Source organism: Paramisgurnus dabryanus, chromosome 10 (genome assembly GCF_030506205.2).
Source record: "Paramisgurnus dabryanus chromosome 10, PD_genome_1.1, whole genome shotgun sequence".
In the NCBI taxonomy this organism is placed as follows: Eukaryota; Metazoa; Chordata; class Actinopteri; order Cypriniformes; family Cobitidae; genus Paramisgurnus; species Paramisgurnus dabryanus.
Genome location: NC_133346.1, coordinates 13,076,652 through 13,095,493, shown reverse-complemented (window position 1 = coordinate 13,095,493; position 18,842 = coordinate 13,076,652). Strand labels below are relative to the sequence as shown.

At 35.3% G+C, this 18,842-nt stretch overlaps 3 protein-coding genes across 3 annotated transcripts; all 3 read left to right on the top strand.

The window, feature by feature from the left end:
* The first annotated feature begins 2,010 nt into the window (after positions 1-2,010).
* Positions 2,011-7,837, top strand: arr3a (arrestin 3a, retinal (X-arrestin)). Its single transcript, XM_065256353.1, has 16 exons — positions 2,011-2,149; positions 3,239-3,264; positions 4,342-4,372; positions 4,476-4,536; positions 4,625-4,669; positions 4,885-5,078; positions 5,200-5,259; positions 5,346-5,422; positions 5,507-5,642; positions 5,755-5,839; positions 6,181-6,253; positions 6,331-6,468; positions 6,589-6,672; positions 6,800-6,823; positions 6,912-6,961; positions 7,078-7,837. The coding sequence occupies exons 1-16, from the start codon at positions 2,033-2,035 to the stop codon at positions 7,080-7,082; spliced, it is 1,206 nt and encodes a 401-aa protein (XP_065112425.1). The 5' UTR covers positions 2,011-2,032; the 3' UTR covers positions 7,083-7,837.
* Positions 7,838-11,221: 3,384 nt separating this feature from the next.
* On the top strand, positions 11,222-13,532 carry LOC135746573 (solute carrier family 35 member F4). Its single transcript, XM_065265180.1, has 7 exons — positions 11,222-11,382; positions 11,554-11,866; positions 12,264-12,480; positions 12,639-12,764; positions 12,849-13,041; positions 13,118-13,207; positions 13,285-13,532. Exons 1-7 carry the CDS (start codon positions 11,307-11,309, stop codon positions 13,530-13,532), a joined length of 1,263 nt encoding a protein of 420 aa, XP_065121252.1. The 5' UTR covers positions 11,222-11,306.
* A 1,221-nt stretch (positions 13,533-14,753) lies between these two features.
* On the top strand, positions 14,754-18,374 carry znrd2 (zinc ribbon domain containing 2). The gene is made up of 4 exons (XM_065258093.1): positions 14,754-14,859; positions 15,206-15,357; positions 15,787-15,871; positions 17,753-18,374. The coding sequence occupies exons 1-4, from the start codon at positions 14,844-14,846 to the stop codon at positions 18,196-18,198; spliced, it is 699 nt and encodes a 232-aa protein (XP_065114165.1). The 5' UTR covers positions 14,754-14,843; the 3' UTR covers positions 18,199-18,374.
* Positions 18,375-18,842: the final 468 nt, after the last annotated feature.

Below are 18,842 nucleotides of genomic sequence, written 5' to 3'. Positions count from 1 at the left end.
TTTTGCAGGGAAAGTCAGTCAAATGTGTTAAATACCAATGAAATGACTAAAAATTACATTTCTGACTAATAACTTTTTGTATTTGTAGCATGCATTGCAAAATAATCCATAATACTGTCATTTTATGCAATTCTGTCATTTAATCTGAACTATGCTCTTGAGATTTTTGTTGTTTGCAACGCTAAACCTTCTTCTCAACAAACCTCCACACTCAATCTCTACAGTGTAATCACAGACGTCCCTGAGCTCTCTTGTAATTGCCTTTGGATTAAATCCAAGTCTTTAATTTCACCTGAAATGCACCTTTAATGCCCCTTAATTTGTTATTAATTTCCTGTAAAACTGAATAATTTTAAATGCATTTTATTGGATTTAATTGTTTAAATATAAATGTAGTCAGAAAGAGTTTCATTGCTTTGATTAAATCAGTTAAACCTACACATTAAATGATGCTTTGATCATCTGTTCAGCTTTTGGCAGCCTAAAAATAAATACATTATGCCCTTTCCTTAATGTTTTGACTTGAGTGTAGTTATTTAAGTGAATGCTTAGCCATAAGTCGATTACACACAACAGATGTTCTTAGGTTGAAAGTTCTTGCAGCACTGAGACATGCACCACCTGACTGCTTGATTCTTAGGATTGGTGGAAAGCTTTTACATAAACAACATTTCGTTGGACTATCATTTCCCGGTAAAACAGATCTTTGTAAATAAACAGGGTATTTATTATTCAGAATATAAGAACCAACAAATCTTTTCTAACATTTAACAATTTTAAACAGATTGTTCATTTACTTCATTATTATATGTATCTAAATTAACCTATATTTTATAAGCTAAATATATGCTAATATAGTATTCATTATTTAAAAGCAATTGAATGACCAACATTCACAACAACCCTTTAAATGAGAAAAGGCTTAGGAAGTGTCCATGGGGTCACTGGGTTCCCGAGTCTGTGGGCCATCAGAAGCAGAGAGAGGGACGTTCACATGTCATTACCCTTCAGCATCATGGTTCATCTGTGTGCCCCTTTATGGCTGGGTTATTTTTTACCCATAATGGATAAATATTGGACAGAACACAGCCATTTTTAGAGTGTAGCATAAAATAAAATAAAATAAAAAATCAAACTTGTGACTGCGGCTTACTGTAGAGACAGATTATTGTGTTTCTTATCTCTTTTATAAAAGAGCAAAACACAGATAATGGATACAATATTTTACATAATAAGCAAACAACTAAATTTAATAACTAAATTTGTATATAGCATCAATAGAAAGGCACTTCTAGGTACATGGTAATTGCCCATGTTGCCTATGTTTAGGTATTACACTGTACTTATTACTGGTTGTTTAAAATACTTTGCTGTGAGATTACAACCCTTGTTTAATTCAGTAATTATTTACAAAAGTGTCCCTCCCATGCACCAATCATCACATTGCAACTGATTTTTGACTTTGGAATGTTTTACATATATATAACATTAAAAAATAAATAAAAATAACTGCAATTGATGTAAAAAGTGGGTCTCTGTATCTTTTTTTTGTGAAGCACACATAAAACTAAGAAATATGCTTTAATACAATTTCACAGTTTTTACACTGTTAGCAGCAATATAATACATTACAGACTTTGATTCAAAATATTTAGGCTAATGCATACAAATGGCCAAAAGTTAGATGTATATGGATAACAAGTGCCAGGACAAATTCCCAGGACAAATTTTCAATAAACAAATAATTTTAACAGTTGACTTTTGGCACTCTTGGTAGGGCATTACTGAAAGTACATCCAGACTTGTTCTCTACTGGTTCATTCTAAGTTATAGACTAGAATATAAATATACAATTATTAAATACTTATAAGGAAAAGGCAAACCACGCAATATTTATATTGATCAAGTTTCTGGTAGCCTATAATTCCCCATTTTTATTTATAACCAGGTTGTAGCCTTAAATAGCATGTTAAGTGTTTAATTGGATTGACTGAGAGACAGTGGCGTCAAAAACAACGGCACAAGGTAGGGGATGGGGCAAAGGTGCGAGTATAAAACGCGTCACCTTCGCGTCTCATTCGCGTTCTCTGACAACAGCAGACGGCCTACCAGAGAGGATCAACAGATCGCGGTTATCTTCAGTGAACAGGTGAGATTTTCATAGGATAGCACATGGTTCAGTAAACCAACATTTTTACTAAGGGATAATGTACATCCAGCTTGTTTTATTGCAGAATTTGACGCAAAAGCCATGCACATAAGTTAATAATTTGAAGTATTGATTTGAAATATTTTATTAGGCTACCTTATTTGTAAACTGCCATGAAGAAAGAGAGCGGATTGATACTTGAAACAAATATACAATAGCATACTCGCAGTGCCCGGATGAGCGGTTATCAGTTTAGACAGCGTTATCGGGATGAACATGATGTCGCGAGTGACCAATCAGAATTAAGAATTCCAGAGCGCGGTAAATTGTAACCTGGGGAAATATTGAATGAATTATTTATAAATAATTATCAAAATTATTTCTTATTTATTAATTGCTTATTTAAATTATTATTAATAAAATATTCACTTTTTATATTATTTTTGCTTAAGCATTTGATGTTGGTTTTATTCAGATTCTTAATATGGAGACCCATTCAATCAACTATATTGATATAAAGAGAATAGCAGCAATGTGTTTTAGGTTTGAAAGGAAAATATGACCTGTTTCTCCAAAATTCTGTATATTTAAAAAATCTTTTTGGGTGCACCTGTTTTTTTTTCATGTGTTTTCAGACTGTCAGTTTCATCCAAAATATATTCTCCCCATCCTCCAATGACCATAAGAATAAGCTTAATGCCTGGTTAAGTTTGCATACTGAAAGAGGTTTATTATTGCAAAGCATTTGCGTCCCCTGGATTGAGCAATGGCGTACAGGCTTATCTCTGTGCCAAGATTTGGCTCAGGGAAAATTACGAATTGTAATCCTATTGGATGAGATTATCATGACATTTGTGCATCAACACACATCATGCACACACACACACACACACACACACACACACACAGTGGGGTTCAATGAAGGGTGGGGACAGACAAACACTGAGATTACGCATACAGTTACTCTGATAACACAGCACACAGACACTCGATTGAGAAACCCTTAAATATCACCACTGACCACTGATCAAATGTATCTTTTTTTTAATATTCAGTAAAATTCACCTTTTCTGTTTCATTTATTTTTAGAGAAACATCCCTACAATGTCAGACAAGTAAGTTTTCCTCTGCTTTAACTTATTATTTTTTAGAAATGTTGCTGCTCACATATAAATAAAAATGTCTTTATAGATAGCCTTACATTTTAATTTCTTGCTGTACTAGTTGTGCTTTCAACAAAAATATAGCTTGTCATTGTAGTTTGTTGGAAAATACTTTTTGTAGTACTCAAAATCTTGGTATGGTCATATTTTACTGACTTACTGTAAAAAAATCAGTAGAAATGACAGTGTTACTTGCAGCTGATTGCCGGTAACTTACCGTAGATTTAAATTTATGTTATTTACTGGCAACATTTTGTTCAAAGTTAAATGAACATGAACATTTACAAGTCTTTGTCTGCACAGAGTAAAACTAAAATAACAGCCTCATGCAAAGCATTCTGGGAAACAAAATCTGAAGCAAAAAACAGAAAAAGGTTGTTGATGATTTCTGGTTCCCAGAATGCTTTGAATGAGGCTGTTATTTAAGTTTTACTTTGTAAAGACAAAGACTTGTAAATGTTTAATGTTCATTTAACTTGTTAACAAAATGTTGCCAGTAAATAACATAAATTTAAATCTACAGTAAGTTACCGGCAGCCAGCTGCAAATATGTGTACAAAACACTTTAAAGTGTATAAATAAAAGATAAATGTACCGAACTGCGATTAAAATGGAGAATGTTCCTGGTAGTCTAGTCTAAACGTGATAAAAGCCGCCAGTCACAATCAATTACCAGGCATCCCTAGGAGTAAAGCTGCCTATATTCATAGAGCCTGGATTAAAAGCACAGGCTAGTCCAGAGCTTGGCTTTAAAATGACTTAAAATAGTAAGCTTTATCAATGTGATGAATGCTCGGTGACACAAACATCAAAGCTGCAAAGTCACGTTGCCTAAAGTAGAAGTGCCCACATAAGCTACCAAGACAGACCAAATAACAGTCACCCTATCCGACTTCAACAATGCTAGTTATTTTTTTATAGATGCTACAGGTTAGATTATAGCCTACTTGCTAGTTTTATTTTCAAAGTATGGCTCCAATGTTTACCATTTTACATCAACACTGTCCAAAATCTCTCGTTTTTATCTAGGGTTTACAAAAAGACCAGTGGAAATGGCCAGGTACGAGTGAGCTCTCATTGTTTGTTACTTAAAATATTGCTTTAATTTCCATATTACATTAAATCTATGTGTGTAAAGCACTAATTGTATTTTTTCCCCACAGCTCACTCTCTACCTGGGCAAGAGAGACTATGTTGATCATATTGACACTGTGGATGCTGTTGGTAAGTAAAGTTGGGATTTATTATTGAAAAACAACCTCTAATATCATTAATATATGAAACATATTTTTCTGTTTCTTTATTTAAACAGATGGTGTTCTGAAAATTGACCCTACAGACCTTGGGGACAGAAAAGGTATTGTCAGTTGTAATATTTCTTATGTAGAAAATAAGATTAAATTAGGACCCACAATACTCTTTGGTCTCTTTTCAACAGCTATATAATATAATAACTTGTGTGGTGTGTATATTAATCTTCAAATTGTAACTATTGCTTTAAATGTAGGTTATCCATGTTTCAAAAACAGGTGGATTATTGAATAAAACAATGAATTATTTTCCTCTCTGTAGTCTGGGTACAGCTCGCCTGTGCCTTCCGTTACGGTCGTGATGATCTGGACGTGATCGGACTCTCCTTCAGAAAAGACATCTGGATTCAGCACATACAGTTGTATCCTGATGCAGGACACAAACCCACATTAACAGAGATGCATGATACTCTCCTAAAGAAAGCTGGAGAACAGGGTCATGCCTTTACTTTTAATGTAAGTCACAACAGACAATGATGGGGGGCTGCTTCACCCCAAATAAGCATCACAGCTCAATGCATTGGTCTATGCACTAACCACTTAGTAAAATTTAAATTATGAATTTTGTTTGTTTCAGATTCCAACCAATCTTCCCTGCTCTGTTACCCTTCAACCTGGCCCGGATGACAAAGGAAAGGTCAGATTATATAATACAAGGACGACATTATTGTTGAATAAAAATGCATTGAATAGATATTACTCATGGTCATTTGTTCGTTGCAGGCTTGCGGTGTGGACTTTGAGGTCAAAGCTTACTTGGCCAAAGCAGCTGAAGACCCTGATGAGAAAATTGACAAGAAGTAAGTGTGTCTTCTTTTTTAAACTCTTCAAATTACGGTTCTATACACAACTGTCACTACATTTATTTTTCTTTTGGTTTACAGGGACACTTGTCGCCTTGTCATTCGTAAGATCCAGTTTGCTCCTAATAACACGGGATCTGGGCAGAAGGCCGAACTCTGCAAGAGCTTTATGATGTCTGATAAGCCTGTCCTTCTGGAGGCGTCTCTGGACAAGGATGTATGTAATCTCTGAGCCAATGCATTGCGTTGTCGTTGAACGTTATTGCCTGCTTTTACCAACTCAAACAGATGAAATTCATGTGTCTTTTTTTCTCTTTGATAAATAACAGATTTACTACCACGGTGATCCCATCCCTATCAAAGTTAATGTCAAGAACGAGACCAACAAAGTTGTGAAGAAAATCAAAGTTACAAGTGAGAACTAGGGATTGCTTTTGTGATTTGAAATTACATTTAAACCTGAAAATATGCAAAGCTTTATAAGATTATATAAAATGATAAAGCAGCAATTCTGCTCTTTTTTTCTAAAAAAATGTGTGATTTTGCACAAACCTGTTCATGCTGTCATTAAAGAAAAAGTGAGAAAGAAGCTAAAGTGTATAAATTTCATGTACATTTTTGTAATTTGGTAAATCTGCTGGATATGTGATATTTGCAATTACTTTAGGACCCATATATATACACACTATACCTAAATACTATACACAATTATAAAGTACATAATTTAATTGATGCTGTGTCCATTATTCTCATAGTTGACCAAACCACAGACGTCGTTCTCTATTCAGCTGACAAATACACCAAAAATGTGCTGTGTGAAGAGTTTTCGTAAGTGTTATTTTCTTCTGTAGTAGATTTGCATGTATGCCAAAGCCCCTAACATGTTGTGTCTCTAAACTATATAGGGAAACCATAGAAGGCAATGCCAATTTTGAAAACACCCTCACAATAACTCCTTTGCTGGCGAACAATAAGGAGAAACGTGGCCTGGCGCTGGACGGCAGGCTTAAGGATGAGGACACAAATTTGGCCTCTACCACCATGTAAGTGTTTTATCAGCATCACACAATGCTGCTTTTCCATTTTTTTGTCTGCCTTTGGTCTCTTGTTTACAATAAAAGCAAAAATGTGAAACACAAATCACCGCAACTTCTTGTCCTCAGTATAAGACCAGGGATGGATAAGGAGATGTTGGGAATCCTAGTGTCCTACAAGATCAAAGTTAACCTCATGGTCTCAGGTGGAGGGTAAGGACCTTCGTATGAAATTATGTATTTTTTATAATTAATACTGAAAACTTTTAAATATTTAATCTTGATGCACTAATAGACTTTTTTTTGTGCATGTTAATTTATTGATTTTTGCATTTCATAGTTTGCTGGGAGGTCTGACAGCAAGGTAAAAAAACAAAGCCAGTGTAATAAAGAGAATAATACATTCGTTTTATTACAGTAGGCTACATGTAACCTTTTCTTTTCCCTTCCAGTGATGTCACAGTAGAGCTCCCTTTGACCCTGATGCACCCCAAACCCACAGGTAAACAAATCATCATTACAGTCACAGAAAAATGCAGTTTTTATAAAGGGTTGTAATGATGATCAAGTGACGTTTCTTATATTTTTCTTCTTTTTTCATTACTTCTTCTTTAACAGAGTGAACATATGTAGGACTCCACAGGACTGATGTTCCTCTTACACACATTCCCTCAGCACTTTGGAAAGGTTGCATTGCACACCCAGAAGCCATTCAGATGTATCAGACAATAATAAGAGTCACAACCACAATTGAAGAAATCACATTAGTATCACCTCACAAAGTCTTTGGGTCATACTGATGGTAACACCATGAAACAGTTTTAAAAATTAATGCAGGGTTTCTCAAACTCGTTGCTGAAAAACATTTCATTGTTTACTTTCAATCAAAACATTAAATGTAAATAAGTAATGTTATAAAGTCAAAAATTCAAATAAAACAGGTACTAAGGCTTGCTTGAACTCATGCAAAAGGCCAAAAGAAAACTGAAAAACTCATGCAGAAAAGTTTCATGTACCAATAAAAGAAATTACTAGATAAAGGTTCAATAACAGGTAATAAAATATGTATTTAAAAATATCTTCGGCTGACCATAAAGTTTGAGAAAAACCCTGCATTAATGTAACTGAAAGCATATGTACTGTATGGGTGAATGGTTGGCCTGAGGGTCTGAGTTCAGGAATATCATGCATCTTTTGAAAGAGTGCTTCCCATGGTCCATTATCTTATAAATTAACTCATAGGTTCCTATATGTGTGTCTGAGTGATTCATTTCCAAATGTATGGAGGTACACTATATGTATGGTTGTATTTATTTGTGTAGAGTCATTTAAACTAGCACAATTACAGTGAGGTGATGTTTGTCGTGTAATGTTTGCTTTGTCATGTTTGAAAATTTGAACCAAATAAAATACCTCAAAAAGATATGATAATTGTGTGAACTGTAAATTTTTTTGCCCTAAATGAACAAACATAATATAGATTTAATTCTGGAGAATCCAGACAGAACCTGACTGTATTAATGCAGGTCTAATTATGTGTTTAAATAAAAACCAAAAGGCAAGATAAATCGTCAGTCCTTCATTGAAGTCAGGATGACCGACAGCGAACGAGTCACGAGCCCACTAGCCTCTATGTGGCTATTGGATGCCGCAAATAAACTCTATAAATACATGATGGGCTTCTGTGACTCAAAAGCAATACCTAAAAATAAAGGTACACCGACCAGAATTTTCCAAGATGATGTTTTATTTAAAAAAAATAAAAACTTGACCATTAGATGACTGTTTCTGCTTAAAGGGGCAATAAGTAGGATTTTAAGTGTTTTATTAATCAAAATCAATGTCTTTATTCATAAATATGTCCTCGTTGGTGTCAAATGACCTCTGCCAGTGATCTGACTTTTCTTTGTAAGCTTAGAATTTCTTCTCTTTACTTACATTGAACGGGTAAGTCCAAGGAGGCATCCATATCGGTCCGCCGTATTGATAAACTATAATAGCAGAGAGGGACAAAAAGCACTTGCCTACCAACGCGTTTCCACAACGCGTTTTCATTCAGAACACGTGAACCAGCTGCAACGGACAAGGAGATCAGTGATTACATAACGGCTACCGTAGTTGCAACACGCATTTGGAAAGGGGAGGAGCTAGTAAGCACTGTTCGTTTGAATGCAAAATACAATTCCACCACTAGATGGGGGTAGATCCTACTGATTGCCCCTTTAATGTTATTCTTAAGTACCTATAGAGTAGTATTACATCCTTCATATATTCAAAGAGTCTTTATTAATAAGCCCGAGCTCCTGGAGGCATAATGCGGGCAGAGCGAGTCACAAGCAAGCAACAAACACAAACATTATCGCACTATCTTTGATTACTTATGATTCACTACATGTTCGTGTCCTTAACATTATATGCACTTACGTGTTGATTGCAAACAAAATGCAGACATTTGATGTAGTTTTACTTACAGCCTGCAACTCATGACCCAATTGCGACCGCCCCATTTCAACAATATCTAGCGTTAAACAAACACACATGCACAACTCTGCAGCAACCTCGGATAAACAAACTATATCCATTGTTTCCATAATGCTGGGTTCTTTGGGAAGCTAAATCAGCTTTAATTTCCCTCACAAGCAACAACAAAGTTCTTTGGTGACGTTGTATTCGTGTCAGCTCTTGGTTGGTGTGGGTGCGCTATTTCGGTTAAAGTGCCCATATGAGGACTCCACTGTACTTCCTACACTGAAATTGCCCAAAAAAGAAATAAAGCAAGATTGTTACATATGAATCTTTTATGTAAACAAAACAGTATTTTTGTAAGGTTATTAGGTGTGGAGATTAAATAGTGCATTCAGAGTCTATTAAAAGTACTTATTTAATTATTTATTAACCTTACTATTGTCATTCTAACTGTCTCTAACTAAAAGTATAAAAGTGTCTAACTTTTCAATGTCCCACCCTAAAAAAAAGAAAAGAAAATGTGAAATGTATCAGATTTTTTTTTTTTAATGTTGGGTTATTTTTAACCCAATGTTGGATCAAAATGGGACAAACCCAGTTATTGGTTTAAATGAGCCCAGACAATTTTTATTTGACCCAACACTGGGTTAAACCCAACATTAATTAAAATAACCCAGCATTTTGGTTTAAAAGAACCCAGTTAAATTACAATCCAACGGTTAGGTTCATCCCTTTTTGATCCAACGCTGGTTGAAAATAAATTTTTTGGACTGTAGATTTACACACAAAAAACTTTTTTAAAGCTGCATAAACCAGTTCTTTAAACATAACACCACACATTCTTATAAAAAAAGCTAAACTGCACTCTAAAAATGCAAGATTATTCGGTCAAAAGAAAACCAGTCCAGCCGTTGGGTTAATTTAACATCACCTATTATTTAGGCCCCTTTTATTTAGTCTTTATATCAATGACTTGCCTAATGTTTGTTCTGAAGTAGAATGTTTAATGTATGCAGACGATACCGTTCTATTTGTTCATGGTCGCTCTAAAGATATTGTTGCAGATAAACTCACAAAAGCAATGACTTATGTTACATCTTGGCTGCTGGAAAACTGCCTGCAGTTAAATATTTCAAAAACTGTAGGTATGTTCTTCAGCAAAACTAATAGAGCTTCATTAAATCCAGACATAATAGTTAATGGAGAAAAATTAAAAATCTTAAATAAATATAAATATCTTGGCTTAGTAATAGATTCACAACTCTCCTTTAAAGCCCATATTGAAAAATTAAGTAAAATAATCAAGTTTAATCTTGCAAATTTCTGCTCAATTCGAAATGATATGTCAACTGAAGCTGCACTAATTTTTTTACATTCCATGATATTCAGCCATTTTAATTATTGCTTTACAAGTTGGTCTCAAGCAAGTCAGAGCGCAAAAAGACCCTTGGAATCATTATATAAACAAGCCATTAAAATAATGGACAAAAAACCAAGGCACTATCATCACTGTGTAATTTTAGAAAAATATAACCTTTTAAACTGGGACAGTATTCATAAGTTTTTAAATCTGAACCTTATATATAAAGTGATACATGAATTGGCTCCAGCTCCTCTGGCTGAGTTCATTAGCCAAAGACACAGCTCTGAGCGCGTTACTAGAGGCTCTGCCAGAGGGGACTGTGTCATCCCTCTACGCAGGAGCGCTTTCAGTCGCTCGGCCTGGTCAGTGAGGGGTGCCACTGAATGGAATTTTATACCAGAGGAGGTTAGACAGCTCAATACTTATATGGCCTTTACAAAACAACTGAAACTCTGGCTTATTAACAATTATGTCTGTCAACATTAAAAGCCGATGCTATTGAGCTGTATTATTTAAAATTTAGGTATTATAGTTTTTTTTGAAAATGTGTGTTTTATGTGTCTTATTACTGTAATAGGAACAGAGTACCTTATGTACTTTAAAGTGTTATTTATATTGTAGCTAGTCAAATTCCTATACATTTGTAATGTATTTTCTTGTTTGTATCTTAATGCCTTTTTATATCTTGGCCAGGGGACTACAGATGAAAAATAGCCTTTTGGCTAATTCTGGCTTTTTTAACAATGTTTGTACATATGTTTTATGAAATTGCGCTGTCCCCTTTTAAAATAAACCATTAAATCAAATCAAATCAAAAACCTAAAATCTTCCATCAGCAGAAACAGCGAAGCTTATTAAAGCTCAGCTTTTTAATCACAGATGACAGATTACTGTAGTGCCTGATCATGTGTGTTTACCTAAAGCATATTACCAGTGTGAGAGTCTAAGCTTATAGAGAAGAACTTGAACCCCTGACTCATGGGTTAGGGGTTTGTTAGATACTGTAGCACTGCAAACAATGAACAAACTTTCAGCCAAGATATCTCCTGCCTCTGAACCTGTGCCCATCACACTTCACCTGCACACAACATCAGGTATTTGTTTGGGTTTCTATAGTTTATTTATGTATGTATTCTATTCATTATGTGTTACATTTTTTTGGTTTCAAAAATTTGAATATCACTATCAATAAAGAAAATTATTAAGAACATCAAGTAATGGTATAAATATATCTCAATTTCTTGCTTTGTTTCTTTTTACTTTAGCTAATGAGAAAGACACTCAGGGTGAAAATATTTTGTTGGATGATTCTGATACAGGACAACGATTTAAACGCACCTGTCCTCGATGTTCATTACAAGTTGCATGGAGGGTGACATGTGGGATTGTTTTAGGAGCTTGCGTTGCAGTTTCGTGGGCCTGGGGAACCCATAATGCTAAAGAGACGCTTATAAAACATCCTACACCGTTTTTCATCACATGGTTTTGTAGCATCTGGAATGTTTTGTTTTTTCCATTGTACTATCTGTGTCAACTTCTCGTGGAGAAACAGAAAGAGTTTCCAAACACAAAATTCAGGTTAGAAAATCTTGTTAGTAATAATTTATTATTTGATCTTTTCTTAAATGCAATATTTATTTAAATGCAAGGTTTATGACCTTGATCTGAATAAACATTATTGTATTTCTGTTTTTAATGTATTATTCTAAACGCGGTTTATAGTCCAAGCTGCATCAAAACCTAATCCCCCTCTTCTGTTAGAGATAAACAGAAAGCCACTTTTCTTTAATGAAACTACTACTGGCCAACAGCCCATTCATTATCAGCCTTTATATCAGTGTTATTTTATCTATACCAGTTAAATACAGTACCGTATTTGTGTCTGTAACTAAGCACTTCAAAATACTATAGTCTTGCATGTGTGAATGAAGAGGTTTCTGTATGAAATATTTTCTTTCTCTCTTTATACAACCAGAAAGTGTAGCAGGTTTCTGGGTGATGAGTTGACTGTAAGGGCTCTTCTTAAAGGGGCGGCACCATTCTCGGTGCTATGGCATTTGTCTGGTTATCTTTATTTGCTGGCTCTTTGCCACATATCCAAATTGGATGTGAGTGCCGTTCTCTGTTGCGGTCAGGCTTTCGTCTTCTTACTTTCCTGGATTGGACTTAAGGATCGCTTCATGGGCGTGAGGGTGAGCGTTCAGAAAGCAGATAAAATGTACATCAACCAATGGTTTAAATTAACCTATAAAAGGTCCTTATTTATTAATAGCATTTTTAGTAAAGTTTAGTACGTTTTTTTAACAACTTTGATTTCATCTCAATTTGTCTTTATCTTTTTTCCATTCAGATATGGGCTGTCATTCTGTCCATCACTGGTATTGTTATGATGGCATATGCAGATGGTTTTCATAGTGACTCAATCACAGGAGTTGCACTGGGGGTTGGCTCAGCTTCAACCTCGGCCTGTTTCAAGGTCAGCATGAAATTGTGTGATTTCACATATGCATGCATTCAGCGTTGAGTGGTTTGTGATTTTTCTGTGATTACTTAATTTCAGGTGCTTTTCAGAAAGCGTGTAGGTGATGTCCAGCCTGGCCCTGCCAGTGTGCTGTTCTCCTGCGTGGGTCTTTGCAGTTTTATCCTACAGTCCTGGGTATGTGTGGTGCTTTATCTTACAGACGTGGAATATTGGCCTCCGTCTCAGAATATTCCCTGGGATACACTGTGTGTCATGGCATCTCTGCTGCTTGGTAATACTGTATGCTGGTATACATTTTACATAACATATCATGTGTTTTTACTCAAATTTTGTCCTGTTCTCTTAAGGTTTCAATGTGCTGGTAAATTTAGGAGGAATGTTTACGTATCCCAGTTTAATTTCACTTGGAATTCTCTCGACCGTTCCAGCAAGTGCAGGTGACAATGCAGTGGATTATTTGAAGTCTCACATACATTTAAAATGGCTTTATTAATCTATTTCTCTCTGTCCTCAGCTGTAGATATATTAGTGACGGCAACACTGCATATAAATCATGTGCGAGTTGCGGCAGCAGGTATCATCTCAGCAGGGTATCTCCTGTTACAGCTCCCAGAAAACTGGGACGAAAGCACTCAGCGCTGCCTCAGGACACTGTGGCATGGAAACTGGCATGAGGACAGTATAGTTGGAGAAGAGACTATGGTGGACACTGTTGGGATTGGACAAGCAAAACCAAAACCGGCTGTAGTAGTGCTTAGCTGAGTCTGTGTACATTTTTCATAGTTTAGTAGTTTTCATGATCAGTCAAAAAGTTATGTGAAATGCAATAAAAGGTGTAGATTTTATCATGAAGTTAAAAGGTTTTATTTTTAGCGTACTGCAGATTTATAAGGTATTAATATCTAATTTCCAGAGAAAATATTGTATTTACCCTTACATTTAATTACATTTTAATACAGTGACATATAGTAATAGAAGTATTTGGGAATGTTTTTGAAAATCTGACAAATAATTGTAATTATGGAGACCATGTTCATGTACAATCATGAACAATACAGTAGGCCTATACTTTAGTATTTATTTTAGTAAGTTGTATGTACAAATTTTATGATGGTAATTGCTACACTTTGTTAAAGGAAAACACCACCAGTTTTCAATATTTTACTATGTTCTTACCTCAACTTAGACGAATTAATACATACCTATCTTGATTCAATGCATGCACTTAATCTTTGTACAGCACGTTGTGAATGTGTTAGCATTTAGCCTAGCCCCATTCATTTCTTAGGATCCAAACAGGGATAAATTTAGAAGCCACCAAACACTTCCATGTTTTCCCTTATTTAAAGACTGTTAGTTACACGAGTAAGTATGGTGGAACTAAATAAAACATAGCATTTTTTGATAAAAAAAATAAGAACTATATTGTATGGCAGAAGAGCACTTAGTTTGCAGCACTTCGCGCAGTAACATCATCACTCCTGACTACTCCCCCTCTGGCTCAAACTTCCGTCAATGTTTTTATCTGCTTAAAAATTTGTCACATTTTATTTTGTGCAACCATACTTACTAACTACTCATGTAACAGTCTTTAAATAGGGAAAACATGGAAGTGTTTGGTGGCTTTCAAAATTCATCCCTGTTTGGATCCTAAGAAATTAATGGGGCTAGGCTAAATGCTAACACATTCACAACGCGCTGTACAAAGATTAAGTGCACGCATTGAAAACAACAGGTATGTATTAATTAATCTAAATTAAGTTTAGAAAATAGTAAAATACTGAAAATTGTGGTGTTTTCCTTTAAAGTATACAGTAGGCCTAATCTTTAGTATTCATAATTATTATGAATTCATAAAATGTAGTAAAAACTTGAATGTTACAACAAACATCTTACATTTTACAACAGTTTATTATAAACTAAAATATCCTACATGTGGCCTACTGTAAAAATGACAACTGCGGGAGTTACATTCAGGTCGCTAGAGGGCGCCAGTCAGTTTTCACAGAACTTGAACTCACGAAGGTTCTTCGAGGAAGCGCTGTGTGTTGTGAGGCGACTGATGATTAAAGCATGGCTCGAAATGCAGGTAAAATACAAATAAACATACATTTTTGCTTATTTTTTGTTGCGTTCGCGTTAAATGGTTCTTATTAATCATCATAATGATAGTCATTTATGTCGCTGTAACTTAGTAACACGTGGAGCGGCGCTAAAATGACATCTCCAGGCTAGCAGGTTAGCGCTTCAGTGTGCGTGCGTGCTTCTGACATATCGGTGACTAAAGCATTACAAGTGACAACTTAAACACGTGTCTACAAGGTCCATATACATTGCTGCTGCTTTAATAGAAATCTGTGCGTAATATTAAAATGTTATTATAGTCTAAGAAAATACATGGAGTATTCTGTGTAACGTTACTGTGATGAATGTAGATGATGAGGACTTTGAATGGGAGCCTCCATCCGAGGCAGAGATGAAGGTGATACAGGCCCGGAGGGAACGTCAGGACAAGATCAGCAAGCTGATGGGGGACTATCTGTTGAAAGGATACAAGATGCTGGGTGAATGCTGTGAGCTGTGCGGGGTGAGAGGCAGCAGGATGTTGCATTCATCACTTACATCGTAACGTCATTGGTGTTAAAAGTTTAGGGTCACTTAAATTAACGTTTTTATCTGAAGATGTATACTTAAATGAGTTCTGTTTACAAAAATATACTTGTGCACATATATAAGATAATTTATTTTATTTAAAAAAAATATATATTTGCAAAATTAAAATTTTATTTAATAAAAATATTTTGAAATGGTTGATGGACTGAATAATGAAGACAAATCTAATCAAAAAAATCACCTCAGCTCAAAATTGCGATCCAAATTTTAATCTTCATATAATTATAATTTCAAAATAAGCAGCAATATTTATGTTGCTTTGAATAGTAATATGATATGAATTCGTTAATTTTAACTGTTATATGCATTTAGGTTTGCATTTAATTGTTCTGTGTATATGCAGACAATTCTGATGCAGGATAAGCAGAAGAAGAATTACTGTGTTGCTTGTCAAGAGCTGGACTCGGATGTTGACAAAGACAATCCAGGTATGTTTATGCTGTTTTTCAGATTCTTTTTTTGTAAAGAAATAAATTGCAAATGGCAATTACAACCACCGTAATTATACAGTTATTAATAAAAACATTTGTGAAATTCAACACCCCTGTTTTTCAAATCCACATCCTTGAACAGATATGTGACACGTGCTGGCAATATGAGTCGGAATAAGCACTATCTAATTTTAAGTTACAGGCGAAAGAAAGTATAAATATCGATTTTGGTCGAAATTGAGGTTTTCATCAAAATAAGTACATAGTGATCCCAATGCTCAAAATAAGAGGTGCCCAAACTATGTGGCCATCATGCCACATAAGATAAGGATAAATGATAAACATCATTGACACAGATGTTCATATTTCTAATTAAACATTTTCTAAAATGTAACTTTTTTGTTTTATATGAAGTTTATTTAACTAAGTTCGGGAGGAGCATGGTCATGTGATCCAACCAATCAGTGGTGCAAAGAGGTGCCTATAAATAGCAGTCCCTCACCTCTGTCCCGTGAACAGATTTTTTGCAGCATCCCTCCTCCACCCCATCATCTCACTCTCATCTAGTTTCATTTATCCCAGTTAAAGAGGGGAGTACTCTGGGTTCGGGCTAAAATTCTCAGCTCTGAGCCCTCTTTTTGGACAGCATGCCAAATATGCTTTATCTCATTCCCTATCGATTACATGTTAATGCGAACTCGTGAATTGTACATTACAAAATGTAAACTGAAATTAAATGCAAGGAGTTAAAGTGAATTTTTTTATGTACATGCATACTTGAAAGTGTGTAGCATGCATCACGAAACTCAACAAACTCTGGTACTATAGACTCATAATGGAGAGGTTGAGGCAGTGGCACACAGACAAAAGAAAATTTAAAAATGATTGGCAAAATGATTTCTTTTTTACAACAGTTACCTTTAAATTGCAACCTTAAAATTGCATTAGTTATGCATAAACAGAGTAATGTTTGCCTTTTTTTATATTAGAAAATTATAAATTAGGACAATCAGGGCATCTTTAATTTTGATATTACACAGCAACATTTACTTTCGGCCCACGACCCTCAGTCAGGTTTGATTTTTGGCCCTTGGTAGGAAAAAGTTTGGGCACCCTTTCTCTAAATAGTCATAAAACATCTTAAATGATCTTAATTTGTACGTTTTTTTTTTAAAGTTACCATCCTAAATGCTTAATCTAATACAAAGATGCATGCATCCAGATCCACATCTGACATTTTGGTTTCGGTTTTAAAACATGCAGGAATTAGAAAATAAAGTGCATGACTTGCTTGATGTTTAAAGATTTATTAAAAGCGACAAGACTCGAAAACAATCTTCCTCGCACTAACTGACAGATCCGAAGCATAAACATATATTTTTTATATAGATATTGTATTTATGTGCCAAATATGTTCATTTTACCAGTGATTTTAAGGTATGAATGCAGTGATTTTGTTTTTGAACCTTCAAATAAAAAATCTTTAACTCGATTTTTCAAATAATTTACTGTGCTGACTTCTTTTTTGCCAGATTCCAACAAATTATACATCATATGGAGTTTTTTTCTGCTTTTTAGAGAGAATGTATATTATAAATAACTTAATTTTTCAAAAATGTGCTCATTCCTACTCAATTTGCCAGCACGGGTCACATATACAGTGTTTTGTATCTCTTTCTTCCTCTTTGTGTGTAGCTTATTGGTAGAATGTTGCATTAGGAACACTATAGTTCATGGGTTTGAACCCAGGGAACACGCACACAGTATTATTAAAAAAACATTTACCTTGTAATGCACTGTAAGTTGCTTTGGATTAAAGTGTTTGCCAAATGCATGAATGAAAATAAAAATCTCTGTTGACTTCAATTTCTGTCACAGCTTTAAATGCCCAAGCAGCCTTGTCACAAGTACGAGAGCGGCAGCTTGCAACTCAGCTTCTCCCTGAATCTAACGGCTCCTCATCCGGTGAACCCCCTCTCTCCATCACCGGCCAGCCCAGGCCAGAGCACTGCGAGGGGGCTGCGTCTGGACTGAGAGGTCCTCTTCCCACCATACAGCCCACTCCTCTGCCTGTCCCCCCCACCACCACCAATTTTCTGCCACCACCTAACCCTCCTCTTCAGCCTGCGCTTCCTTCAGGCTCCAGCAACGCTCTTCTCAACCATCCAGCTCTGTCAAGCGCAGAAGAAGCAGTGCTACACAAACTCAGATGGGCCACACAGGAGCTTCAGCACTCTGTGTCAGTGGAGGCCAGTATTCAGCTCTGTAGTCTGATCAGAGGTTGTGCCGAATCCCTGCGCAGCTTGAAAGAACTGCAGCTCTAATAAGACTGAATTACAGACAGCGCTGTTACAACACACACACACAAAAGTACAAACGGCTCTAATATATATATAGTAACATACTGAAATGATGTGTGTTTGCTTGTTTCTGTCATTGTTCTAAAGCAGCTGAGTATGTGCCTATGTAGTGTGTTCAAATACATTGCTTGAGCTGCGAAGGCTGAGTTAGTGGTTTTATTTGGTGTTGTGTTACATGGAATTTGTTTCATGTTGGCATTCCCATAACCAAGAATTTCCAACTTGAAAAAACAACATTTACATTTTGCATAAGTCATTATTACAAACTGGAAATTGGAGATACTTGGAAAGTAAGAAAGCACCTTATTTTATTAGTATATTTGTATTCTGGGAATTGAACTTAAAACCTCTAACACAATGCTTGAACAGTTGAGCTACAGGAGCTCATTGTCATGCAAAAACATCCAAAATTGCAGCAGTTGTAAGAATTGTAGATAGTTAGGGTTCAACCATTGAACATAATATGGTTTAAAATGCCATTATTTCTTTTAAAGAAAACATAGGTTTATAGGTTTAATAATACCGGTAGTTAATAGGTTTGCTTTTGCAAAACAATATAGATGTTAATTAAAGGAGTTATAAAGTATTTTGTTTTTCTATTAACCAAA